Source organism: Drosophila pseudoobscura, chromosome 4 (genome assembly GCF_009870125.1).
Source record: "Drosophila pseudoobscura strain MV-25-SWS-2005 chromosome 4, UCI_Dpse_MV25, whole genome shotgun sequence".
Taxonomy (NCBI): domain Eukaryota; kingdom Metazoa; phylum Arthropoda; class Insecta; order Diptera; family Drosophilidae; genus Drosophila; species Drosophila pseudoobscura.
Window position 1 is genome coordinate 4834952 of NC_046681.1, and position 27343 is coordinate 4862294.

At 42.3% G+C, this 27343-nt stretch overlaps 2 protein-coding genes and 1 pseudogene across 2 annotated transcripts; 1 reads left to right on the top strand and 2 right to left on the bottom strand.

Moving 5' to 3' along the window:
• Window positions 1-410: 410 nt before the first annotated feature.
• Tektin-A (Tektin A) lies at window positions 411-2560 on the bottom strand. The gene is made up of 3 exons (XM_001356139.4): window positions 2039-2560; window positions 1703-1977; window positions 411-1645 (listed from the first exon to the last, which is right to left on the bottom strand). Exons 1-3 carry the CDS (start codon window positions 2399-2401, stop codon window positions 523-525), a joined length of 1761 nt encoding a protein of 586 aa, XP_001356175.3. The 5' UTR covers window positions 2402-2560; the 3' UTR covers window positions 411-522.
• Window positions 2561-3396: 836 nt separating this feature from the next.
• Window positions 3397-4902, bottom strand: LOC4816683 (uncharacterized). Its single transcript, XM_001356138.4, has 2 exons — window positions 4760-4902; window positions 3397-4706 (listed from the first exon to the last, which is right to left on the bottom strand). Exons 1-2 carry the CDS (start codon window positions 4761-4763, stop codon window positions 3487-3489), a joined length of 1224 nt encoding a protein of 407 aa, XP_001356174.4. The 5' UTR covers window positions 4764-4902; the 3' UTR covers window positions 3397-3486.
• A 10776-nt stretch (window positions 4903-15678) lies between these two features.
• On the top strand, window positions 15679-16489 carry LOC117183966 (uncharacterized; annotated as a pseudogene).
• Window positions 16490-27343: the final 10854 nt, after the last annotated feature.

Here is a 27343-nt window from a genome sequence, read left to right on the forward strand (position 1 = left end):
ATACTGAAGCCAACACGTGTGAGAGGGAGCTAGGGAGCGAAAGGGCCGAATGGGAAGTTGGCAACATATTTCTTTCAGTTATATGGATTTCCAAACGTGTCTGATTGTCCTCTAATGGCATTTTATTGCATTTATTAAAAACAACTTAAGAGCTTTCGGGCTAATGCGGAAGTCCGCATAGTCGTAGAAGGCCAAACAGAAGCCTGATAAAAACTTTCCCCATTTGAATCAACAAAAGAGCATTAAGAACGCTAAGGACAGTAATAATATTACAATATTCTGTACATGCTTTCTATATGTGGCACCCACTACCGAACGAATTAAAGACAAAAGGCTAGAATTAGTTTAAGTGTGTAGGGGAGTGACGGAAGATAACCCTAGCTTTAACTAACAATCTCTTTTGCGAGCTGTTCAAAAAATGCATTTACAATTTATTTAAACGTGCATCACATATACTGCTACGTCAAAGAACCATATAAAATATAACTCAACAATTTTGATCCATTCCAGGAGAACTATTATCTAGAACGTTGCCGAGCCGCTCAGGGCATTCGCCGATGGGTAGTGTGAGCGAAGCAGCATACAGCGCTCCCGATCCGTAAACAGGGTGCGGCGCTTGAGCATTATCTCCCGCTCGAGGACGGCGCGTGCTGACACCAGATCACTCTTGACCCGCTCGGCCTCGTCCAGTTCGTGGAGCATCGCGGAGACGCTGCTCTGAATGGTGTGCACCTCGTCGATGAGGTCCTGTTGGGCCACGTCTCGACAGTTCTCGACATTGGGGCGATAGCTGCGGTTGTCCATTCGCGTCTGGGCCACCTTCATGGCGGAATCGAAGCTGCGAACGCGACGGCGAATGGTGAGGATGCGGGTCTCGGTGTCGGCGAGGGTCTGCAGGATGTTGCGAAGATCGTTCTCGAAACGCTGCACTGCCTCCTGGGTGCAATTGATGCGCGCCGTAAGAGCCTTCTCTACTATATCGGCCTGGGTGCGAATGTCCCGGGCGGCGTTCATCAGGATCGAGTTGAGGGTTGCGCGCAGGGCCACCGACTTCTGGCGGCACTTCTCACAGTCCTCGAGTGTCTCCATGCTGAAATGCTCCCAGTACTTCTCTGATGCCTGCTCTGGGGGCTGACGCACAGCTCCGGGCCGAAACATAATCGTTCGCGAGTTGTTGTTGAGGCCCTGGTTGAGGGTATCGATTTCGTAAGCCTCCTTCTTATCACTCCAGTCGTACTCCAACCGCTGCCTGGCCGTGCGATTCTCAACCTGCTGAGCCTCAAAGTCCTCGAGGGTCTTCTTCAGCAGGCGCCGTATTTCGGCAATCAGAGCCAGTTCGTTGACAAGCTCTTCCTCGGTCTGATCCCTCACCAGTTCCGTGTCGGGACGAGAGGCTCGTTTCTCAATGCACTCCTTGGCAATTGACTCCGGAACGCCGAGTATCACGAGGGACTTGCGCAGCTTTATGCGTTCCACTTCCATTGTGGATATTTCGTCGGCCATCGCTTTAATGGCATTCTCCAGAGTGTTCTTCCATTTACCAATCAACTGGGATCGCAGCTTCAGCTTGTCGGTAGTTTCCGCCTGGGTTTTCGTGACCAAGGCCGACAGTCGCTGGAACTCTGTAGCGGCACTAAAGCGATTTCTGCGGGAGGAAGTGATTAACGTGTGCATTCTGATCAGGGTACTAGATAGTCATTACTTATCCGCCTTGTCCAGCACTCCGTTGATCAATTGAATCGTTTGATGGTTCCTTGTTCTCCACTCGTTAGGACTGAAGCGAGTGATCGAGTAACGATCCACTACTGGACGTGTTCCCGTCAGGCCTGCCATAGGACTCCAATCGACCTTGCCAGAAGCCCAGGGCCCGATCGGACCCATTGGCATCAGCTGATCCTTGTGTGGCAGATCGTCGCCCGCCTGCGGCAAATAGCATGGCGGATTCTGAAGGTTGTCCCTATTCGGGTCCATAGCACGCTGCACCGAAGAGATTATTAAACGGGAAACGGAAAAACTTTAGAGAACTTTCGATACTCACGGCAAACTGAACTTCTTCCGTAAAGATGGGTTTCTGCGATTGATTGTACTGATCTGCTCGCATGTCGGCCAGCTGCTTCTGCTGGTGATCTACTCCGGCTTGGAGATCCGCCTGAAGCTTCTGGTGCTCCTGGGCCGGACCCACCACTGTCAGATGGATGTTCTGCTGGGCAGCCTCTTCAGGGTACGGTGCTAAAGCCACCATAGCCGGGTTCGGAGCCTTCTTCAGTCGAAATGAGGGAGGATCCGGCGGCAGTGGACAGATCAATGGAGCCGGACATGTTGCCGGAGGATTTAGGTCCTTGACCTTGGCTTGGCAATCCCCGTCTCCCTGGTGCGGCGTCTTCTTTTCCTCACAACTCATCCTCAATTAACTTACTCACAAGACCACAAAAAGTAACAAGAATATTTATTTTAAACTAATTTTTTCTCCGCTTCGCTTTTGCTTTGTTCGTGAAATAGATTCTGACTGAAAATTTCGTTTCACTTGTTTAAAGGACATAAACATTCAATCTGCCTTTCGGGTATGGCAACGGTTACTAGATTGTTTTTTTGTCTTTGTCAAAAGCCTCGAATATACCGTATCCACTGTTATACATACACATGTAGGTATTTTTCTGAAATCATTTGCTCAGAATTTGGTATACTAAATCTATATATATATGTCGGGTGTCTATTAGAATTCGGATCTGTTTCCATTGCAACACGCCAGACAGTGCATTCCTCAGCGGGGCTACTGTGTGGGCGACTCCAATTTATTACATGGCAACTACACAGTAACTACACATTTCTTATATATTGGGGTGAAAAAGAGGGCATGCCCAGAAAATTCCACGCATGCAAGGTAAAATCCACCTCTTCGCCTAATATACGTTAAAGACAAAAACTAGATTTTTCACCAAGGTATCCCTCAACGCTCAACGCGCTCTCTCTTCTGCCCCTTTCTGAGCGAGTCGTATCTATTTACCCACTCTCACTAAGAAGGTCCGACATAATAATAAAAAGGACTGAAAAATATATGGGATTTCATCAGTTGAGAACGGCTCAGCGAAGACGAAATTTTTATAATTGGAGATCAGCTCCAAACCTCGAGATATTATTGTTAATCAACGAAGCAATCAATTGAGTTATCCTCATTTCTAATCCGTGCGACCACAATGTGCACCACAGCAAAACGTGGCAGGTCCCGATAGTGTTATACTATGTAAATATTTTGTTGCTTTGTATCTTTTAGTATTGTTGTTTAGTACCCTCCGAGAGGGTAATTAAAAATAGTTGCGATAAAAGATATTAGAAGATATTATAGGAAATATCATAAGATCTATTGGAAGCTTCTTCTCCGTAGAGGCAGTGTTGAAATATTTTATAGTCTAAACGATTGATGTTTATTCCAGAACTTCTCTGACTCAAGACTGACAATTTAAAGCATAATTAAGCGTTTTGATTTAACTAGGAATTAGCGGCCATGTTTTGGAAGAACATGATGGAAAACTCAAGGACGTTGCTGGGCTTATAGCGTAAGAGATTCAGCACATAGTCCTGCATGAAGTCGGCCAGCTCGGAGTGACCTTCCAGGTAATTTATGGCATTTTCATAGTTTAGGGCCTTCAGTTCTCTGAATTTCCTGGCCAGCTGGGTGTTCTGACGCCACATCAGCTCTAGTTTGGGCAGAATCATCTCCTTGCGCTTCGGCGGGATGCAAGCGGCGTGCAGCAAATAGTTGTAGCCGCGCCAGTAGTGCAGGGCAATGCGGCCTTCGGGGGTCATGAACGTCTCGGCCACATCCTGCAGTTCATCGTTGAAGCACTGCTGGGTCACAATATGCACGGTGTTCTTGTAGGTGCGGTAGAAGATGCGTACCACCTTGCGCTCTTTGTGCACCACCAGATTGCAGCGCAGCACTCGGCCGTAGAGGTTCATGGTGTAGTACTCAAAGTCGCCCACAAAATTGTTGCACACCAAGTGCCGCATGAGGAGCATGATGCCTCCGTCGAGCACAAACACATGATCACGATCCTTGATGTCGATGCGGGCCTTGAACTTCTGGGTTTCCTCGTTGATCTTCGTCGCCCGAATCGCTGTGAGAAGAAGATCCGCATGGTTTCTTAGCTCCAGGGTCTTCTCAATCTTGGCATGATCGACGCGGTCGAACTCCATGCGCTTCTCGCAGATCAGCAGAAACTTTTCGTCGTACTTCCCCTTCAGCTGATGGCCACACTCGACGATGCCCTTGCCCTTCTTCATCTTGCTGCTGCTGAAGACCACGTAGCCATCGTAGGCCTCCTCCACGTTCAGGCAGAATCTCCCAATCTGTTTCAGTTCGCGCTCGAAGAAAATCTTTAGATTCTCGTTGAGCTTGCAGTTGGTGTTCCTCAGCTTGGAGATATACAGCTGCTCTTTAAAAATGACGGCTTGCTTCACGGGCAGAAACTGCTTGGGATTGATGCCCCAGTCGCACACCCGATACTGGTCATCGGAGGGCTCGATGGGCCGCAGCAGAGCCGATATAATACTCGATACACTGATCTCATCCTGGGCACTAAGCTTATCCGTCTCCTCGCAGGCCTCGCTAAAAACGCGCTTCTTATTCGGGTCTCGAAATGTATCCAAGTCGCACGGCACAAAGAGCGGTGGGTCCAACATCAGTTTAGTTGTATCTTCTTCTGAAGCTATTTTTAATAACCGATTAAAGTGATTGCGAGGAACTAAGTACATATCTTACCCATTCTTAGGATTTTTATGGAGAATTTTACTGATAATATTAAAAATATGTATTCTACGAGCTTAATGTTATATAAAACTGACAGTAAGAAAGTATAACTCAAAGCTGTGCTGATTTGTTAAGAACACAATGGCTATCTTAAAGAATTGACTTAAATACATGAGATACTAGTTGATGCATGAATACTAGTGATATATTCTCTCTCTCTATTTCTGATTCTCCCAGCGATGTCATTTGGTTCTTAATCGAATGTGAGCCGAAGAAACGATGTGCTCGATGTGCTTACTGGCGTTGTCTACCATTTTCTCTGTGAGTGTCGATAACGTACAGGCGCTCTTGTCTCAGTTGCAACCGTTTCGTTCTTCTCCTCTATTCACATGCCTACTTATTGTATTAGATATGCCAAATAAAAAGCCTCGCAGACATCGTGGTAGGAATACTTACAGTCTGTAGAGTGAAGGCTACAGAAGTTTCTTATAGTTTACTTACATCAGTTCATAAATTCAGTTTGAATGTTATACTTTATTCATGTCTCGCTGAGGATCTTCAGTCAGAATGCCACTCAAATCTTGCCTTTGTCCTGCTGGCCAAGAACTTGACTTGCTTGGCAATTAGTCAGAGCATCAGGGAACATCTTCAAGTGCTCTGTGTGTTTAGTAATTCTGAAGTGGCCCAGAGCGCAACATTGCTTCAAAATTGCGCTGCAACAAGCGAAACAAATAGAAGAAGTCCTGACATGCTCCCTTAACTAATTGCAAGGCCAACAGCTCTTCAGACAACTTAAAGAGCGACAAACAGCGTGTTCCAGGGGGTGGCTGCCGGGGCTGACAAGTGTAAATAAGAGCCGAGTACGTGTACGCGAGTGTGTGTGCCTTTGCGTGCTTTAATGGCAAAGACTGTAACCGAATGGACGGCAATAAAAGGGTCACAGGAGGGACATGCTCATTGTTATTGGGGCGCAAACAGAGGACCCATCGGCCACTGGAGGGAGGGCGTCTCATTAAAACGCAAAAAGCGTATGAGAATATCAACAGTTGAGAAGGAACACACACAACACACAGCAAAGCGGAGGAGCAGATAAAGGCTGAGCAAAGGGTAAGAAATAAATAAAATGGCTCCGTCTCGGGCTCGGACTCGGACTTCGGCCTGGGTCTCTGCTTCGGCAATATTAAATTTGTTATTAAGCTTGTAATTATTTGCTGAGGCGGAAATGTAGGCATCTGCTTCTGCTGCGCCTCCCTTTCTTTCTTCTTAACTACGCGAATTACGCTCCATGAAAATGAAAATATAAATAAATTATGCAAAAGACAAAGACAATGCGTTTTTTTCCCCATTCATTCGTTCATTCATTCCGAGGATCCTCCGTTGTCCGCTTATTTCACAGTCAAGTAAACTTTAAAAGAGAAGCTCACGGATCCAAGGTCCAGGTCCTGTCCCGGGGCACGGACAGCGGACAGCCACAGGAGTTGTGTTCCTTCATTGTGGACCTCTCATTAATTTGTTATGCATTTCTCTCTACGCGTAAATTAACTACAATTGTTTCTGTGTGCCGTCTTCCACTTACATTTAATCTTCTTCATCTCCATCTACATTTCCATCTCCACACGCTCGCCTTTCATTTTGCATTCATTTCAGGCCCCGTTCATTTCCTTTGCATTTGTTTTGCATTTCTCGTCATTGTTCGCCCTCGGCCCCACTGTCCTTGCCCCACACCAAGCCATATCACACCATACCTATACACTACCCCACCCCACCCATTGAGTGCTAAAATAAATCAAAATGTATGTGTATGTGAGTGGGGCACAGAGAAACCCTGGGAAAAACACCAACTAAAAAAAGGAAAGCAAATCTTAAATGAAAATTGTAACCGCTGCGGCTGTGGAAAAAGCCATTGGGAATCCGTGGAGGCTGAACCGGGGATGTGGCTGGGGCTGATGCTGGAGCTGGAGCTGTAGCTGTAGCTGGAGCTGGGGAAAACTGTTGGTAATCTCCAAGCCCACATGTATTGGGCTCGTGGGCTTTGGAATACGGATTGTGATTGGGGGTCGGCGGGGAGCTTAAGGGTCAGTAATAAATGTCATGATATGAAATTTATTTACGCGCTACGAAAAACCAAAGCAAAGGAATGCAATAACAACAGCACGAGCGACCTAGGACCAAGGACCAAGAACAAGAATCGTAGGAACAATGCCACAAAAACAGATACTCGCACAGATACACGCACAGAAGGAGACAAGCCTCAGCCGAATGGCAAAAGACAATTAAAGTGGAATTCCAGAGAAGAATGCCGAAGGGCCAAAACGGATGATAGAAAACTCTGATACATGCTGATCACATGGAGAAGTGAAGAACATTGTACATTCACAATAAGTAATGTCCCAAGAGATATAGACGCATTCCAGCAGTTTAAATCTATTCTTTTTTCCAGCGGATCATTCAAAGGCTAAACAAAACGGATTCACTGCAAACCAGTATAGTATTCCATGTAAGTTACTTTTATGTTGTAATTATTAGTTGAAGAACTCAGCTTATACCATACCAGCTTAGAATTTAAAATATACTTGCATATTTTATCTTTACCCGAAATAAGCTCCAAAAACATAAACATGTCTTCTATCATCATGAGGCATACATAAAATCTCCCCCTCCCCCTCAGCAAATCCCTCAGAATCCACGTGGGGTATTCACTTACAACAGAAGCTAACCCTGAGACAACAGTCGGACATTCCCCTAACTATAGCACAAACCCAAAGAGAAAGAAAGAGAGAGAGAGAGAGAGAGAGAGAGACAAACACACCTCCTCGTGGATGCAATTATATGAGAGACACGCAACAAGGGCCACACAATGAGAATCTCAGGCTCAATCTTGATAACAATGTAAATAATACAGGTTCTCGCAATTTTTCTGTAATTAACACATCCCCAGCAAAACAGCAGGCAAATGGCAGAAAAGGACACTCTTCTCGCAGACAAGTTCGTACATTCGTCGTATATCATATAACTCTCATTTTGAATGAGTGCTGACTGAGAGCATGACAGGATTGCGTGTTGGTAGGAAGAACTGTGGCACTGCTGCAGGCATGAAACCTAAGCCAGGTGATGGGTGATGCGGGGACGGGGCATGGGGAATGGGGGATGGGGGATGCACGAGTACTCTTACAGAATGGTTTCAGGACCTTCACTCATACATAAACACAAAAGTGTTGTCAGCTCGCATCGCATTTTTATGAGCTGTTCATGTGAAAGGACATGCAACCCCATCCCCATACCCATCTGCCTGTTTTGTGCTTGTTTTGTTTGTGTCAGGTTTAAGTGGCATCTCTCGACACATCTCTCCACCAAATTGGCATGCTTTCGCCAGGCACCGCTCATTGTCTCTTTAGGGTCTTGTAATTTGTCAGTCAGTTATGGGATAAATGAGCGTGAATTATGTAAAAAGCAATTAAAAGGAAACTTTACCCATCCTTGCTTTACGCCTTCCATGTATTCCATGCTCGAGTATTCGAATGCAATTGAGGTCAGAGCGCACAATTGAACTGTGAACTGTGAACTGTAAACTATGAACGGGGCAAAAACAAAATGGCAAAAATCAAACAGAATAATTTCATTAAATCAATTGAATATTGATTGATGAATTCGTTCGCCATTTGTGACATTTATATTCATGTTCGCATTCAAGCGTGCAGGCCCATAAATTAATTGTAATAAAAATGCCAATCACAAGTTGTATAGAAGGCCAGACCAAAAATCCCTGCCAGACCCCAAATGTTAACCTGAATTCTTTACAAACTTTCACCCCTCACTGCACTTTCTTCCGATATTTCAATAGTCGTCTATTAAATGCATAAACTTTGGCTTATAACATTGAAATTTGTTAGCCTGAAAAGCAGCAATTAATTTATAAAGTTGGCAGAAGAGAAGAGTGTACGGAATGAAATGGCTGTTCGAAAGTTTCGTAAATATTTAGATCGCTTTGAAAACTTTCCCAAAAAGGCTTACACATGTGCGAGAAAAACTCAGATGAGTTGATTAGTTAATTAAGTTTTAGGTCCCTGTCTCTCCATTTCAGTTACTAGCCTGGTGAGAGGGCGCTCGCCTACAACAGAGAGTACTCCCCGGTGTCACTGGCAGAGGTAAACTATTGTCTTTCAACAACCTACAATATTTTCTGCAGAAAATTTGAATTTTCCAAGGAAATAAAGAGTAACAAAAAATTCTCAGAGTTCGAAAAAACAATTGCCGAAAAACAAACGGCTGCCCATAGTACACCTTTCGAAATCCTTTTTGTGGCCATTCCCAGCAAAACACAAAAACTTTATTTTATAAAATGCAAATTATTTTCCAATTTGATTTCATTATGCAATCTCAGTGAGCATTATCAAGTACAGTCGCAGGGAGAGCACATTTTGCTGGTTGTTTTCTTTTCTGGCGTCCTGCATTGACAAGCAAACAAAACTCGGTGCTCGGAAAATCTGCAGGCAAACAAAAAACTTTGGCCAAGGTGTTGTGTTGGTGCTGCTGTTGCGGTAGCAGGTGCGGCGGATGGGCGGATGGGCGGATGTGCGGGTGGTCTGAAAAACAGGCAACAGGATGCGGCAAGCAGCGGCAGCACAGTCTGTGCGAAAACTTGACTGTTGTCTGATTTTGTTTATTTTACAATAATTTGGGCTCTGTACTTCTCGCCGAAAGTTTTGGCCAGAACTGTGCGCACATCCCACCCAATGTACGAGTAGACCTATTTATATTGCATAATAATATTTGGAAAAATATGCATAAACTGCCACGTTGTTTATTGATTCTACCCTGGATGGTTGGAAACAACATCCAATTTGAAGGCAAGCCCAAGCACTCGTGTAACATTTCCATTTATGTTTATTGATGGCCAGCTGGCGGGTTGGCTACGGAGAAAACATTCTCAACTAAAATCCACACTGGAAGGAGAATGAAGTTTAGCTGGGATTTCTATCTGCAATAGCAACGGAGTAGCGACTGCAGCCGAGAGTGACCCACTTTTCCACTATCCTCATCAGCTCATTAAGCATCAAGTTGCTTTAAATAAACTTTCGCTGAAAAAATACATATAACACAAAATACAAAAAACCAAAAACAAACTTGGCTAATTAATTAGAGCCTGAGACGGTGGCTGTCTGGTGGCAACATCATTAACGAGCCCGCACCATGGCTCGCCGCACCAAATCCCCCAAAAGACCCAATCGACCCACTGACCGACCATTTTTTGTTTTCTCCGCGCGCTTAATTAGCTGACGCTTGACAGGTGGCAGAGTTTATTAAAGATTATGATATGCCAGGGAAAAACTGATGCCAAAGCTTAAAGTCCTTGGAAGCTGCTTTAAGGAAGAGACTAATTAGCAAAAAGTTCAGCTGGCAAATGAATGAAGGAAGCAGAAGCCGGCTGAATAGAAAGGATACCATATTCCATGCTTCGTCGCAGGGCTGGAGCATCAGAAGCATGTGCCACCTGGTATTTGGATGTGGATATTCAGTGGATATGAGTTGTTTGGTGGGGGGAGAAACATTTAATTCAGGGAACATCAGGGACAGTGACCATTATAAATTATATTTCAAAACTCAAGCAATAAAAATATTTTTCAAGTTTTAAAGGTATTTTTGGTTAGAATAAAGGAATAACATAATAATTATTTTTCAGCAAAAAACGGAGTGAACTACAAATAAAAGTTCTTAGGCGGAAAAGGTATTTCCCAAAGTGAACTCAAATCTTCATGGAAATCGAATCAGGTCTGAATTCACGGATTAAATCAAGGCTTACACTGAAGCACGCTTTGAAAAATATTTGAAAAAAGATTGTAAGCTTAAAGTAGGGAATGTATCAATGGAACCCATAACCAAAGCCCTGAACCAATTACTCAAAGGAACCTCGAGCCGCGGCTGCAATTTCACTCATACTCGTACTCGTAAATGTTTACCCATTCCATTCAGATCGCACTCCGCCAAAGTTGTTTAAAAAACTGTTTGTAAAAGTGTAAAGTAAAAACAAATATGTATGTATGTGTATATGTGCGCGTATAAAAAAGCATGAAAACTGGCGAGTGACATGTGGAAGAGAAAAAGGAAAGGGGCTGCGACTGGGACTGTGACTGGGGCTGTGAGGGGGATAGATAGCTGGAAGGCAGCTGGGCGTAAACCACTCAAAGGCGTAAATAAATACGCCACCCGCATAGGTAGGCTATGCTTTTTGTTTGCCCTGGCTGTGTATATGTTTGTGTAGGCTCACGTATGCCCCCAATGAATGTGTGTATGTGTATGTGTGTGTGTTAATTTGCCAACAAAGACACGTACAAACATGCAAACAGCATTTAAGAGATTTACTAAAAGAGAAAGCTCGCACCTGAAAGACATCTCTTCCCCACACGGATAGAGTGTGCGTCTGTGTGAGTGTGCGTGGGTGTGGGTGTGAGTGTGTGGGAAAGTATTCAACCGCTGTGAGTGTGAGTAAGCGAGGGTTTGAGTGTTTACCTTGTCATTGCTATTAATTTGTACACGCTACATAATAGCTCTGTCAATATTTTCCAAACATACTCTAAAAAGGTGCCACCCGGTGAAAATGGGAATAGGTATAAAAAGTTGTCGAGTACTCGTACAAGAGCTTGAAGGTCGCTGGAGGGTGGACGGCTGGGGTGATGGGTGGCTTGTAATGGGATATGAGAGCAGACTAAGCGATCTCATTATGCTCACCCAAGGTTTGGTGAAATCGTTAGGATACGGAACAAAGCCTTTCAGATTATGTATGATTGTTCCATTGTCAGAAAACTCAGTCTCAGATTCCCTTAAGCAGCTTTTAGAAAAACTCCACTATAATGCGTGGATTCACAATATAAATGTATAGATCATAGTATCAAAACATCACTTGAATAGTTCAAGATTACTTCTTTGGAAAATTATCAGAGAAGAATTAACAAGTAGAAACCTATAGCCTATTATAACACCACATCATTAAAATGTCATCATACGAATGCAGATCATACGAAAAACTCTGAACTCCGAAAGGATTACCCTGTTTCTCGTCCACTAAAAACCAAACGAAGTCGACAGTCTTTGTGATATGAAGTGCAGATAATGTCCTAGTCTTGGTACATTTTCCACATATTATCCTCCATCTAAGGAGTTTCTTTACTTGATTTTATAAAAGTGATTTCTAGCCATACCTTTAAAGAAGAGTAATGCTTTTAGATAATCTAGAGTCCCACCTCTTCGCAAAAGCCTCTACAAACTCGACTGGTAGTCGGAAAACCACAAGGAAATTTCAGTTCCCAACCGTCCCCATACTAACCCCCTGAAAAGGCATATCAATCAACGTTGTGAAAAGAAGTCCATTGTGCGTTAACAAGTGGCACGTTGTCCGATTGATACGCAGGCTTCAAAAAAAGTCGAAAAGCCAAAGCAGGCAAAACAGAGCAGGCAGAACAGCAGAAGAAAAGAAAAGCAAACTCAAAAACCGAAACCGAAGCCGAGCCAACCCAACCCAACCGTGATGTACATATCTATAACTGTGCCTTGGCTTTGCCCAACATTTTGCTAGCTGCAGCTTTGTGCCGAATCCCGGTCACAGGCCATGGCTGAGCCGAGGCCCTTAGCCACATCCAATGTCAGTTGCTATAGTTGCCGCCTGCAACTCAAACATCAACAGTAGCCGTTGCTGAAGCAGGAGCTGTCGCTGGAGCTGGAGCTGGAGCTGTAGCTGTAGCTATAGCTATAGCTGCAACAGAGTCTGTTGTCATTCGGCGGAGTATGTCAATGACAACGTGGTCCGCACACGAGTTTTCAAGACAAAAGATTGAAGAGCAGTCAGCAGCATGGATGTTCAGGAGGTGAAGTGTGTGAGGGACAGGGCACAGGACTCGTACAAGTCATCAGCCATGTTCAGGAAGTTAGTTAGGCGGTACCCCACCTACGACCTCCGTACGTCCTACAACCCGGCACCACCCCATCGTCACCCAAGTTGAGGCTCTGCCAAAATGTCACCAGCGACAAGTTGTTCAAACAGCAAATTACATCCAGCCTTTGAGAGAGGGCTAAACCCAAACGGGGACCAGCTCCAGCTCCTCCATCATCAAGGGCTCCCTTTTAAAGCCGCCTCTCTAAGCAAGTTCCCAGAATTTTATGCAATTCCCCCAGCGCGCTGGCATTTTGAATATGTTTTTCCTTTTCGCTTTTCCTTCTGGGGCTGCTGGTGCTGCTGCTGTTGTTGCTCTTGTTGATAGTACCTCGAGACCCGCGCTCTCGAGTGTTACTTTTGGGCTCGTTGAGGCACAAAAGTGCACTCGGCTATTGAAAATCCAACAACTGATAGCAGGCGCTGCATACAAAGCAGCCCAGGGATAAAACAAGAAGAAAATAGATGGACAAAGCTCATGGGGGCATAGGACAAAGTGAAATGCTCTTTTATGGGAACAGAAGGGACGTAAGCGGTTACAAAATGGATAAAGAGACCTTGTAATACCAACATTTTCGTCCAGATTCGTTGCATAATTGGAGTAAAACTTTCGAAAAATTTAAAATTTAACTTGTAACTCATCCTTTTGAAAAATTCATTCAAATATCTCTCCCCTTCTCATTCACATAGCCAATATACTCTTTTGCCAGACCATAAAACTGCCCAAGATTATCCGGCTGCATGGTATAAAAGGAAAAGGAAGAGATGGGTGGAAGAAAGTGGGGAAAATAGAAAATGCCAGCAACACAAGAGGCGTGATAGGCACGAAAACAGCAACAAGGCGTGCGGGCGGGTGGTGCTCTTCAGCTCCTTCCCTTTGGGGACCTCTTTATATTCATATTCCGACAAAAGTTCCTTCCTGCTCTTTAAAATATAAAGTTTAAGGAGAATATTCTCTTCAGTGGCAGTCCATTCATTCATCATCATTTGCCAACTAATTGATTTGACTTTCGCCTTGAACTCATTAGGTTCTCTAATGCCCCAAAAGTCGACAAAATTTAGGAAAAATCATTTTCCGTATTTGTACTCGTACCACTATATCACCATACTGAAAAGTTGAAGGAAAAGTTTTGCTTCAAAATTGATTTGAGTGGGGAATATACGCATTTCTGCACAATGGATTCCTGTTTGTGTGCAAATGGGGCTGAAAATATAAATTATAATTTTCAAGAGGGGTCCCCTTTGAGAGTTTCAATGCTCGTTATTGAACAATGTGTTTCGAAAACTATAGAATTTTTATTTGTAAACTTTTGATGAAGACATGAGTGCAGTTAATTCGATTTAATGTTTGGTAAAGTCTAGAATAATATTGCGTCAGTATATTCGGATAATAATTTCATATCACATGTTTATCAGTTAGCTGCACTGCCTAGAAATATGCAATAAAAAACCATTGATATATGATTATATCTACATAAGTACTTTCTGCGGACCACTTCGGGTCAACTTTAAAAATTATTATATTTTGCTGGAATTCATATCTTTTAAATTCTTGTTAAATGGATAGCACTCCTTCTAGTTCTGGTGCCCAACACTGTTTGTACACATTCTGAAAATAAACACATACTCAGGTTTTATTACTAAAATTGCGTCAAACATTTCTGATAAACATCAGAACAGAAATACACAAAAAAGCAATAATAACAGACAAAGCAAAAAAAAAAAAAAAAAGAAATTGTCTACAAATTTTTGACAGGCAATTTGCCTACACACATATTTGCCCCGTCCTCCCGGCCACCCTCTCGATACTGCTTTGCGGACAGTTGAAATGAGCAATTTTCACATATTTGGATGGCAGCATTTAGGGCACACACACGCACACAGTGTCAGACAAAACCGTATCTACATTAAGTCATAAAAATAAATAGTTAGACCCCCAAACATAGAGGAAGAGAACAGCGGGAGGCAGTTACAGTCGGAACATAGTCATGGCAACGACCCAGCCAACGACGTGGAGGGGGAAGTGGAGGAGAACAAGGTCGAACGGGGCTGGGCAATGGAGGACACTCACACCACATCACATATGTATTTCGTTTCATAATGCTGATGATGCTGCCCTGCCTCCACCCGATGCAAACATCTTCGTCAACATCTACTCGTAAGGCAAGATGTAAAGTGGAAATGATATGAGGAGGTGTTTCCCTCTGTACGTACACCAATAATAGTCAGTAAAACCCTGAAAGTAGAAACCAATAAGCAAAAACGCATTGCACTGGTATTTACATATCTGGATAGACATATGATTGAACTGAAAGCTCAAATATACAATTCCATTATTTTGTACAGAGAAGATTTATTAATATTTTTAGAATGCGAATAACGACATTGTGATATATTAAATGATATATTGACAAGAACTACCAAAGGTTCAACCATTTCTTAAGCTTTGAAATTTTAAACAACTCTTTACAAATTTTTATTTTACGAAATTCCGAAACTTCTAATCACTAAGTAGAAATTTTTGAGATTCCGGCCCAATGTAAAAACGTACGTGTCTCAGCGCCTAATGTATTCGTACACTTTATTTGAATTTAATTTTATTTATTATCATAAATAATCATACAACTCAGAATAAAAGAAAAAGTCTGTAATCGAATCATCACTTGCTTTTGAGCAACTTTAAAATTAAAGGCTTTCCAGATTTTTGTAATCTTGTATATTTTGGATGATTCTTAATGATATATGTATGTATTATAGTGTATACAGGAAGTATCTGAAGATGTTGTGCTGACCGTGTCGGACCATTTGCACAGTCTTATGCATTTGACAGCACGTTTCACTGCATTCAACAGTCCTTCTGCTCAAGAAATCATCATCCCCAAGCCGATGAATTCGGTTCATCAGTCATAAAGATGTTCCCGTATTTTCACAAGTAAGAAAAAAAAATAACACAGATATTAATTTCTCAAAATAAATCGAGGAAAATTCAACACAGAGTCTGACTAAGCTTATGTTCGGCCCGTCAATCGGAAAGGTTGAAGTCTTTCGTGTTGAAGATTTCTAAATGGTGAAAACCTTGCTCTTGCCCCCGGTAATCAAAAGTTTTCTCAAAATGAGCATGCGCACACGTGCGTTAGTCTTTTCCACATTTTTTGGTAGTAGCCTGGCCAATGCCTGCTACTTGTTAGCATGACCAGAAACCACTGGGTACGAGCCAACCCACGCAGACCCACTTCATCAGAAGCTAAGGGCGATGTTAATTTTGACTTTTCTATGGAAACCAGCACCTAAACCTCGGATTTGGAGTACTCACCTATCCAGTTGATAGTGATGATGAGAACGGCGACACAAGCTTTTGGCTTTGGCTTCTTACGACTTTGGGCACTGGCTTTGGCCTCTTAGCCTGTGCCGTGGCTGCCATTGCTGCCGTCCTAAAGTCTGCCTCGGCAGCCAAAAGAGGCAGCACTATGGTTCTGCCTTTAACTGCCAATATATCAGCCGCGGGAGCGCAGGTTGTGGCCTTTGTTGCATGGCTAGTGCAGTTCTACCACTATCTCATACACAACGTGCTTCTCACCGAGCACCAGCAGCGACACTGGTATAGCACTGGGCTGGCTTCTCTGGGCTATAGCTTCTACTTGGTCGTGATTTCCACCATTGTGGTGCTGCTCAACATAACGATTCTCCGTTATGCCAGATGCCGGGAGAGCCGCGATCGCGGACAAGCATCAGGCCGCCATAATACTGTACTAGGAAAGGCAGCAGGAAGCAATCCTAAATGGACCTCAAATAATCTACTCGAATATGGGGAAGAGTAGTGACCACCAAGTAATCTCAGTGGCTCAAATGCTTGTGCCTTACTAAACGCCTTTGCTAGCCAAGAACTTCTTCTTGGCCCACACACATACTTACACCAACATATACCGCATACGCACATATTTATATATATTCTACCTATATTTACCGAATATTTATATACCTGAGCGTCCGGCTGAAGTCTGAAAAGCATTTTCAAGTGCATGAACAAACTTGACGGAACAAAGCATTTGATTATCTCTTTATGCTTGTACAACTACCTACATACACTATATACAATTTACATACTAGAATGACCTTCACTCTACTTTACCATACTCTATTTTCGATACTTTGTACGTATATACATACATAGAGAGCAACAGAGTCTGTATAGATAACAGAGGAAGTAACAGAGAGAGAGAGACTAGAAGCGGCCGTCGAAAAAAGAGAGGAGAGAACACAGCCTCAACGATCGACGCCATTTAATTTGGTGCCAAAGTCTCACTCAGCCACATGCAAATTACGAGCGCAAATATTTGTATTAATCAAAATATACTTAAAGCACAGCGGCCGTTGTAATCATAACTAATCTTAAATAATATTCATAAATAAAGACTAATTAAAATAAAACCTGGCGTCCTGGACTAAACAACAACAACAACTACAACTAAGGAAATTTCGGGGCCACATACATATACGTATATAATACATTGGCAAGCACATGTGGATACATGTTTATCACTTTTCACTTCAAACGCCTGTAAAATCTCTAAAAATGGATCAATCCTTGTGATATTTTGTATTATAGATTCTTTAATTTAGTGAGAAAGAAAAAAACAATAATTTCAATTCAAAGAGATCGTTTTCCTTGAGAGTTTTTAATTTGTTAAAAAAAAGTGCATGTATCCACTTATGCACGTTTAAAATAGTTTCACTTTATTAATTTTTTAAAAATATTTGTTCGAATGGGCCTTAGGTTTTATCATATTCCAAATAAGTTTTGGCATACTCTCGGCTAAATTTAGTAGGTGCTTGCAAGGTATCATGCGCCACTCCGACTTCACGCGCTCCCAAAGACTCAGCCAATCCCTTTGGTGCAGACTCCTACTTTTCCAATGTTTTTTAAACAGAGCCCATTGATTTTCAATGGGATGTAGATCTGGGCTATTCAGTAGGCCACTGGATTAAGTGAAAACTCGAGTTATTGCGACGATTTTTCACGAATTTAGCCGTGTGGGTCGGGCTACCGTCTTGCTATAAAGTGATCTCGGATGTGGGGAAGATTTGTCCATAAAATTTGACAAAATGGGTTCCTAAATATGAAGATAATATTCTTTCTTCATTATTCTATCGTACAAACTTATGTACATATGCTGCTCTTTTGCAGCCAAGCATTTTTGATGTGCATACAAATACAACAACAGTCGTTGTTAAGAAATACAAAACAAAATCAGCGGACTAGTCCTTTTTCGGTGGTCGCTATTTCATCATATTTCCAAGGATGTCGTCCAACCAACAACTCTGGATGAAAGCTGCAATATATGTACATAGAAGCACGAAGTATAGAGGGGATCTTGGTGAGCTAATAAAGCCTGTTATCGATACCGGCTAACAGCCAGGTACAGCGCTCTCTGACAGCGCTCTGAGACGTTATCGCGCAGTTATCACAATCCACACCGCTCTCAGCCGGGCTCCGCTTGTAAGCGAGAGCTCACATAGTGGCAGATACGTTCGCACGCCCTTTTCAACCGGCCGTGTACATACAACCCGAATACCAGAGTGACATAGACTACAGACTACATATATATACAGCACGTCCATTTCTTCTTTCGACTGGGATTTCGGACTCATTCTGCATTTTCGTACTCTTCATTGGATACCTACGTCTCGATCAGCCCTCCTACAAACACTTTTAACTCAAGACTTCAAAACTTTGCTTAAGCCAGCGAAAATAACAGACTGACAAGTGCTGCAAAAAAGGAGGAATCTTCGTTTCAACTTTTGCTGCTTCATCAATTCATTTACGATATTGAAAACGGAAATCATAATAAAAGAAATCACAAAACAAACTTTGGCAAGTCTCAGACCAATTAAAAGAAAGCACAACAAAGTTTCGAATAAAATATGAAAGAGTTGCACAACCTGTAGGAGAAGAAGGAAAACCAACTTTGAAATAATCCCGTTAAGCGAGACAAGACAATTAATAATCGCAGAAAATCGGAGAGGCAAAGGAAAAGTGGGGGTCTCAGTGGGAAAATGTTGGCGCTAAAGTACGAGTATATATGGACAGGCCCTGTCAAAGTCTCTGCGATGCCACTTGATAATTTTGTTCTCCGCCTCGCTTAGTGCTGCTTTGAACTCTCACTCAACGAGTATCCCCTAGTAGAAAATGCAATAGAGGAGGTCCTGGACACGTCACCGTCTATGGCGCCAGCCAGTAATGTCAGCAGCATAACAGGATAACTGTCGAATGAATTGATATTGTTTACTTTTAATTAAAAACAATTTGCTTCGCTGGCTTTCTTGCCACAGCACTGAATCGAGCAGGGCCGCCGCCCAGGACACCATCATCGATGCCGCTGCTGATGCCAACAGGAAACCAACCCCATACTCCAAGACCCATCCTCCAACATCAACCTCAACCTCAACCCCAACCTCAACAAACTGCAACTGCTGCAGCCCAAGCTGCCCGAGTCGAGAGTGTGCTGAGCTTTCTCCTCCGACTGACAATACTATCCGTTCAGTCCCTGCCCTCTGATGTCTCTTCGTCCTATTTTGGTAATGAAAATCAAACTGTTCATGTGAAAGGTTCATGGCTGCCGCTTGCTCTTGATATGATTGCTCATCTCACTGGCAATTTGAGGCGCTGCCAGGTCAATGATGCCTGAGCAGAAGGCACCGTCTAAAGGTAAAACGTGATTGACATTTGTAAGAGACAAACGAAGTATGGGTTTACCCCATTACAACCTCAAAATTAAAAGGCACTTTCCGTGCTGTAGTTAATGAAAGAACATCCATGCCAGCTCTGAAGTAAACGAAGTCATTTTTGTTTGAATAACTTAGGGAAGTTTTTCTTTTTTAGATGTTGTCTATTCGAATTACCTTTTTTCATAAAATGCTGCTTGTACTATCTTAAGATGACTTCATACAAACTTACTACAAAACTTACTATATACTATACTATATTATATCTCTATAAGTCCTCTTGCATAAAGCAATAGGTTTGGCCTCCTTAATACTATTTACCTGTGTTGTTTAGATACGATATATGCAATGTACGGATTCAACGCTTAATAAAAAAAAAAAAAAAAATACAAACCACAAACATATGTATATCCGTGATGTCGAACGATTTTCGCTGCTTTGTACAATCAATTCTCGCCATTGAATCACTTAGACTATCCCTCACATTTGTATGTCTTTCTTTCCACCACAAAGCATAGATACATATAATCTGAAAATGTTAAGTCCCTTTAATAGCGTCTTCTAATTAGAGCCCCAAAGCGAGAGCTAAAACCCTTTCTTAATGGTTCGAGAATAAGTTTTTCCCACCTACACAATCACCTGGCAAAGGTGTTTAGTTGTGAAAAAAGTGTACCAAGAAATTGATGCCAAGAAAAGTTTTCTGGCTCAAGGTGAACAAAAGTCGCATTCTACAGACTGAGCCGAAAAAGTTACCCGTAGTTTCAGGGAGGCCTACTATCTCTTTAAAGTTTCAGCCTGCCTAGATAAGGTCTGCTGCTCGGGGAAAACTTTTACATTCATTTAAAAATTAATTAAACGTTTCGTGCTCCCCTCTTGCTGGTCCAGCGACACCTCAATTTCCAAAGCTTGTGGGCGCTTCGATTCGATTCAGGCCAAGGACAATGGCAACATTTAATTGGAGATCTCGATAATAATTGGCCACAAGCGGCTTAAGGTCTGGCAGGTTGAATCTCATCGCACTGCTCTGTGAGTACTTTGTACTGAAACTGAACTAAAAAATGCCCACAAATATCCATGACTCTGTGGTCGTAGTCTGATGCGGCTTTAGAAAACTTAGCGCTTGCCAGTGAAACTTTTACGCAGACAGATGACTGCACTAAGGCCAGATACACAATATAAGTCTATATAAAAATATAAGTACATATATTCTCTGTCTGTCTCCGCCTTCCCATTGTTCGACTTAGTTTAAGCGGCTTAGACATCCCTCTTGTGTTTGTGTCTGCGTCTCATTGATATAATTTCTGTCAAACTTCTAAGCCAATAAATAGTAATAAATATATATGAGAAGGCCAGACAAACTGATTGAGAATTATAGGGAAAACCCTGGCAATGGACAGTCATCCAAAACCAAATTGATAATCCCCGTGGGCATTCGACTGCGGTTAGAGCCGCACTAATTAGCACAGCTCCTGTATTACTAAACTGACCGTAAGCATAATACTCGTACGCCGAATCCGAAAACTGAGTCAAATCAAACCATAAAATTAAACTGCAAGCCCGACAAAATATACATTCGAAATCCGACAATACATTTTGATTGATAAACTCGCTCAATGGCATGATGGTGCCCAAACTGTGTGTAATGAAGTTGTCGGCCCCCATCCCAACCATCCAATCGGCAATACCTCATGCAATTTGCAGCAGATCAATGCAAACATCGTGTGGGTGGGCTGTATAATGTATAATATGCTTTGTAAATAGTTTGCTTAGATTTTGGCAACGAAATAAATTGCAATAATTATGCTGGAAACTGCATACTCGTGCTCGTGTGCATGGATTGTGGGGAGGAAGACAATGGGACTGGCAGCCAGTCCTGCGGCAGCCATCGGAAAACAGTTTCGAATAAATACAACGTAATTATTGAGCCATACAATGAACTCGTACCCTTACCCCACGCACACATACACACACATACAGATCCGTATACGCACACGTACATATACAGTGGCACAGTCTCGTATGCAATCATGAATTTTGTAATTGTATTTGGGAAGCTGTTAATCACAAAATGCGCGGCCTATGCAAATATCACAGCCAGGTAGGACTGCAAGTGTGTCTCGCACACAATCCCCACTCTGAATGGTTAATGCGCTTACCAGATGTTTAGGTGCCTTCATTACGCGTATCCAATTTTAAGGTAAATTTAGGCAACATTTATGAGCAACCATTTTCCGGATTGCAAAGAAAGGTTCATTCTTTTAATCTGTCTACGATGCATTATAGTAAAGGTACGAATTGAATTCGATTGTGTTCATTTTATGTATATTTTATGCAGTCTTTCCTTATACTATTGTATATACAGATTTCCCTTGCGATTTATTTACTCATCCTGTAAATAAATTGGGGGTAATCATGATGAACACTGAGTTCCTTGAATTAATCACTATTTTATGCAATATAATATCATTTTCCCTTTCGACAACTTTTAGCCAAGTATCCATTCTTGGTGTAAATATTTAATATGGGTGAATAAGAGTATCCAAATGTCGTCTAATAGTTGACTTCTATTAGAGTGCCCTTGTGTTGGCATAAATATTTTATCACTTTATTATAGAAAATCCTTGGTACTCTTGGTACTTTAGCCGGGGCAATTTGCATATGGTCCGTTGCCCGGTGGCTGGCATATTTAGAAATTAACCAAATATGCCGCTGATTTGTTGCAAATTCTGTTAATTTATTTGTTTATTGAATTTACAACAGATTCGAGCGCCTCTGTCGGTAACACTGCCACATATGGTAAAATAAGTAAACGTATGCAAATTTTGTTGCCACCTTTATGAAAATCTATTATATACGGCCTGCCCCCGCCTGACATTAAGCTTGCTTGCCACTGGCTGCTGTCAACATCATGACATCAAATTTATACGCAGAGCAAATTTTAATTAGAAAATCCGTAAAAATTTATGGAATATTTGCGAAAATTTCAGCTGGTTCTCACAAATATTCCGATTGTTTGCTGATTTTTGACAACGCATCATGAAATGTCATAACTGCTGACAGAATTTTTGCATATGATAGATAGATCATGACACATGCGATTTCATAAATACAACATTTACACAAAAGTGCAAACGGGTGAGGGTTAAAATACAAGCGCTGGCCGCGACAATTTTATGGAATAATCATACCATTTTTTGTTGTCAGATGATAAAGAACACGGTTTAAAGGTAGATTGTTCTACCTCATACCGAAAAACTTCAACATGATTTAAGGTTCAATATTAAAGTAGGGAAATTAAAACCATTTTTTGATTTTCAATAGTAAATATAGCGGCAGAACAATAGCAAAAGATGTGCGGATGGGATAGCGAAAGCAAGATTTAACGACGAGTTGAACGATTCAATAGGGCATCGATTGAAGGGGTGGGTGCGGTTCAGAGCTGTGTCAGATTGAAGATCAATTGGAAGATATGAGAGAAGTGAATGCTAGATCAGGACTATCCAAGGACAGGCGGGCAACCAAAGCTCGACAGATCACGAAAGCGATAGCGGAAGCGAAAGAAAGAAAGGCGAGAGAGCTGCATGGACTCTGGCCGTGCGTGGGCGTATACTCGTATATGAATGAATGTATGTAGGTCACAGTTCGGTACAGTGGACAGTGCACACTGCACCACTGTATTAACCAACAGTAAAAATTAATACTAGTTTTTGATATCTAAAAATGACTGGATAATAATTATCTGGATGGATATCTTCTCAATTACTTAGTTCATGGCTTGAACAAATTCAACTGCACTGTAGCAAGTATATCTGCCGATTAATTTGATTCCTACGATTAGCTAATCAAAGTGAAAGTCAGTTTGTTACGATTCCCTAGCCACGTTTGGTCCGCCGCCCAGCAGACCCATACTCCGATTGAGTTAGGGATAAAGCCCAGGATGCCAAAAGGTGTGAATCGGTTATCGTTGGTGATAAAAGGCTTAGCACGACCCTCCGACCCAGCTCCGTGTGTTTTTTCCTGAGAAATGCCTCCCCTGGGTGACGTATGCGTAATGTGCATGGCAAGCAGTTTCCGATACCGATGCTGATGTTGCTGCTACTCCAGCCCCTGCTGTTGCTATGTTGCCACAAAATTCAATCAATATAATTGCAACACTTTAGCTAAGGACTTTGACGATGATACACTCGCACACGCACACATGCCCGTTCACACACACACACTAATACACATTAAGGTAACTGTAACTATGACAAAGTACGTAAACAATGTAAACCGTTTCAAATTTATACGTCAACCCCAAAAACTTGCCCCCAAGGAGTCGGCGACAGCAGTAGAAGCAGCAGCAACTGATGACGAGCTAAAAAAGGACCAAGGCATGAACCTGTAAATGTTCGTGTGAGAGTATCTATGTGAGTTTCGGGGTTTGTATGTATGCTTTTGTGTGTATGGGCGGAAGGGTGTTACGTGGGTGCAGGGGTGCAGGGGTGGAGAGCCAACAGGCAGGCACAGAGTGCGTGTATTTTTGCTTAGAAGTTTATGCACTTAATTAAGCCTCTAAAAACTTACGTGCTACAAGAGAAAGAGAGAGCGAAAGCAGTAGAGCAAGAAACGGAGACACGGAGACACGGAGATACGGAGTGAGCAGCAGACAGAAAGAGACACACACAATGTTGTACGGGATGGTGGTTCGGGTCCATGGCACATAGTTTGTCATTTCTTTGAGTGGGCGCAAAATATGTTTACTCTGTCGCGGACAATTTTCCAACTCAACTTTGTCCCACAGCCGCACACCCACAGATCGTGGAAAGCAAAAGAAAAGTTCAGGATGTGAAAAGCGAAGTGAACTTGTAGCCACAGCTGTGACTTTGAAAATACATTCAATCATTTTCGAAAGTTTTCCGGGCCATGTGCATACACGCCCTCGTAGAGAGCTTCGAGGAACTGGTCCCGCCGCACGAAGTAAATCTAATTAAAATTCAATTTATCAATCAACAATACTCGCACACAATGTTTACTTCAAAATACGGTCAACTAACTAATTTGCTTAATGGTCCCGGGTCACGTTACGCTTACGCCTAATTAAAATAACCAATTGGCTTAATTTTTGCGGCGGTCAGCATTTAATAAATTCCGTTTTTAGCGGCCAATAAATTTCACAGAAATTAAAATGCTCATTAACAGTGTCAGTCCTAGTGCCGAAAGGGGGAATGGGAGAGGCAGAGATGCGCTCTATGGGTAAACAATGCAGGGTAATTAGTCGGTCGAAAAATGTCGAAATGTCAGGACATTTTTTGTGTCATATTTATTCGTATTAGTCGAAGTCGATTTCTAATCCCATTATCTAATCCTCCAGTAAGTAAAACAATTATTTTTTCTATTCTATATTTCTGTTACTGTTTACTCCCGAAGAACTGGTGTGTACCAGAAGGCTCCGCTTTCTAGGGATAGTCGAGGCACCAGGAAGTTTGGCCTCTGAGGACAGCTCCTTTTCAAATGTTTGAGTTTAAGAATTTTGATTAAGTTCGTCTCCGATGTTCCTCATTGAATAGAGAGAGTTATGGCATTGCATCAGACATACTCGTAGAATAAAGTTTAGAAACACTCTTTATATTCTTTCCCATTTCCTTTCGCTGGCAAACACGCTTTATATTCTCTCCAGCTGCTGATTAGAGAAAGCAAACCTCACGTACTGCACATTCGCCTTGAACTTCCTGCAAGCGTGTTGTTGTTTGTTCCAGCATTATGCCATTCCTTTATTTTTCTATAAATCTATTTGAAATGCAACTTTTGCGCCAACGCATAAATCTTCAGCACAAATGGCAAACAAGCGCTCGGAGGCGGCCAAGGGCGAGAAAAGAAGGCAGCAAAGCGTGGCTGCGACGGCAGCTCAAGCATATGTTGTGCCACTCCATATAGAGACACCATACTTATATATACATATGTACTTGTTCTGTGCGTTTGTATCTAGATAGATGTTTGTATATATTGTCGCAACATCAGTCAGGATTAGTTGTAGAAGTTTACTAGTACGAGTAGTCGCAGTCGTCTTGCCGCTCTCGTTCCCATCTTGTTTGCCATGCTGTAACCGTCACGCAGTACGCTCCAACATGGTGCCAGTTTTACCCTCTCCCTCCCCGCCGAGCATGGCCCACACCCAATTCACTGCTGTTAGCCTTGTCCTTGTTGTGTCTTGTCTTGTTGAAGTTTCGTGAGCCAACGTTGCTGTTATACCCTTTCAACGGGTAATCATTACGCCTAGATGTCTCCTATTCACAGATATTGACCCCATCTATTCTCCATATAATACTGATCTGTCCAGTCGATCTCAAGCTAAGAGAACAGATGTTTGTATGATATATCAACATTGGGTTTGATTATAAGAGAAGATAGGGGAACAAACCACCTATCGATCTGCAAAAGGTACCTAAGGCCTCGACCCGAAGCTACCCTATCTTTCCTGATGTGACTTGGTTTTGCTGTTTGTGCTGTCTATCTGAGTGTGTTTTTGTGTGAGAGTGAGTGTTCTTCTGCGTGTGTGCAAAAAGCTGCTCGCATTTTGTTTGTTCAACTCATTCTCATTTCCGTTTATGTATGTATATTTGACGGGGCCAAAATAATTAGTAAAGAAATTGTGGCAAAGTTCTATTAAATGCAAAATTGAATTGTTTCGAAAAACTGCAAACCTGCCTTAGGCACTTAGTTAATTAGTCACCTATCACATTATCAGCTCATCTAACATATGAGGCACATTACGGCCTTGAAATCTCTCAACCATTATCAGCTCTGTGCTCTTTAATAAATAAAACAATCAGGCCAACACCACATTCTGGATTAATTTAGTTTGAATGGTTTGAGGATATTTTATCGTTCCACAATATATTTTCGGAACAAAAGATTGTGTGTCAATGTTATTTTATCATTCATTAATCTATGAAATTGAACAAAACTTAAACGAGTTGGTACGTGGTACTTATATAGCCGATACTCATTATTATATACTAATACATGTATATTAATTCATTTTATACAAAAGACCCGGACTAGGTTTCGGAGCCGATAGAATTCGAATACTTAGAACATTGCATCTTTTTAGATACCGTATATTGCGCCACAACTGTCTTTCTCTCTTCCTTTCTCTATTTGCTGAAAAACATAATTCAAAAAAAAAAAAATACTGCAACGAAACAAAAAAGGACTTTCTAAAATATTTACAAATAAATAAAAAGATTAACTTTAATTCCTGTCTAGGAGAGCAACGATAGATACTGAGAGGGTGGGGAAAGTAGGGTGGAATAAGCAAGGAGTAACAAGCAGCCATGGAAATAACCGCCGAGCAAACTTTGCCAGCTGTATTACATTACGCCTTTAATTTCATTACAAGACCAGAGAGGAGGAGGCGGCACGCCGGAGCGGAGGTGGTCCATAAAACAGAAGGAAACACTTGTAAAGTCGGGCCATGAGAGTGGTGGGACGGGGACCCAGTGGAGGGACGAGCTCATGTTCCATGGCGCCTCGTCCGACATTGCAGCCCAGCATGAGGCTTGATGTTGCTCCTGGTCCTGCTGCTCCGGATGATGATGACAGGGGTGGAGCAGCAAAGGCAGCGAGAACAGCATCAGAGCCAGCAGGATCGAGAGGCGTTTGGCGGGTTAGAGTTTATTATTTAATACTTGGAACGTCATGCGTTGAAATTAGCAGTCATAAATCAATGAAACGACCCGCACAAGTCCACAATTAGCCAGCAAGCTATCCCAGCACGGAGATCGCGACAAACGCCCCAAGTTATACGAACTAGCTTTTTGGGCTAATTAATTTTTATGTTCCCCATCCCCCTTCAGATACAATTTGATGCCCAGACTGTTTCAGTGCATTATTTAAACACAGAGCTATTGCCGACAGCTCGGACATGCCTTGAGATGAGTTCATTCTTCTTAAATTGCTTAAAGTAA

Bases quoted from the DNA above. Each gene is read 5' to 3' on its own strand.
- Tektin-A (XM_001356139.4), bottom strand. From the start codon at position 2,401: ATGAGTTGTGAGGAAAAGAAGACGCCGCACCAGGGAGACGGGGATTGC. The intron at 1,978-2,038 runs GTGAGTATCGAA...TCTTCGGTGCAG, and splicing joins CGGAAGAAGTTCAGTTTGCC to CGTGCTATGGACCCGAATAG. The intron at 1,646-1,702 runs GTAATGACTATC...TTCCTCCCGCAG, and splicing joins GTGCTGGACAAGGCGGATAA to AAATCGCTTTAGTGCCGCTA.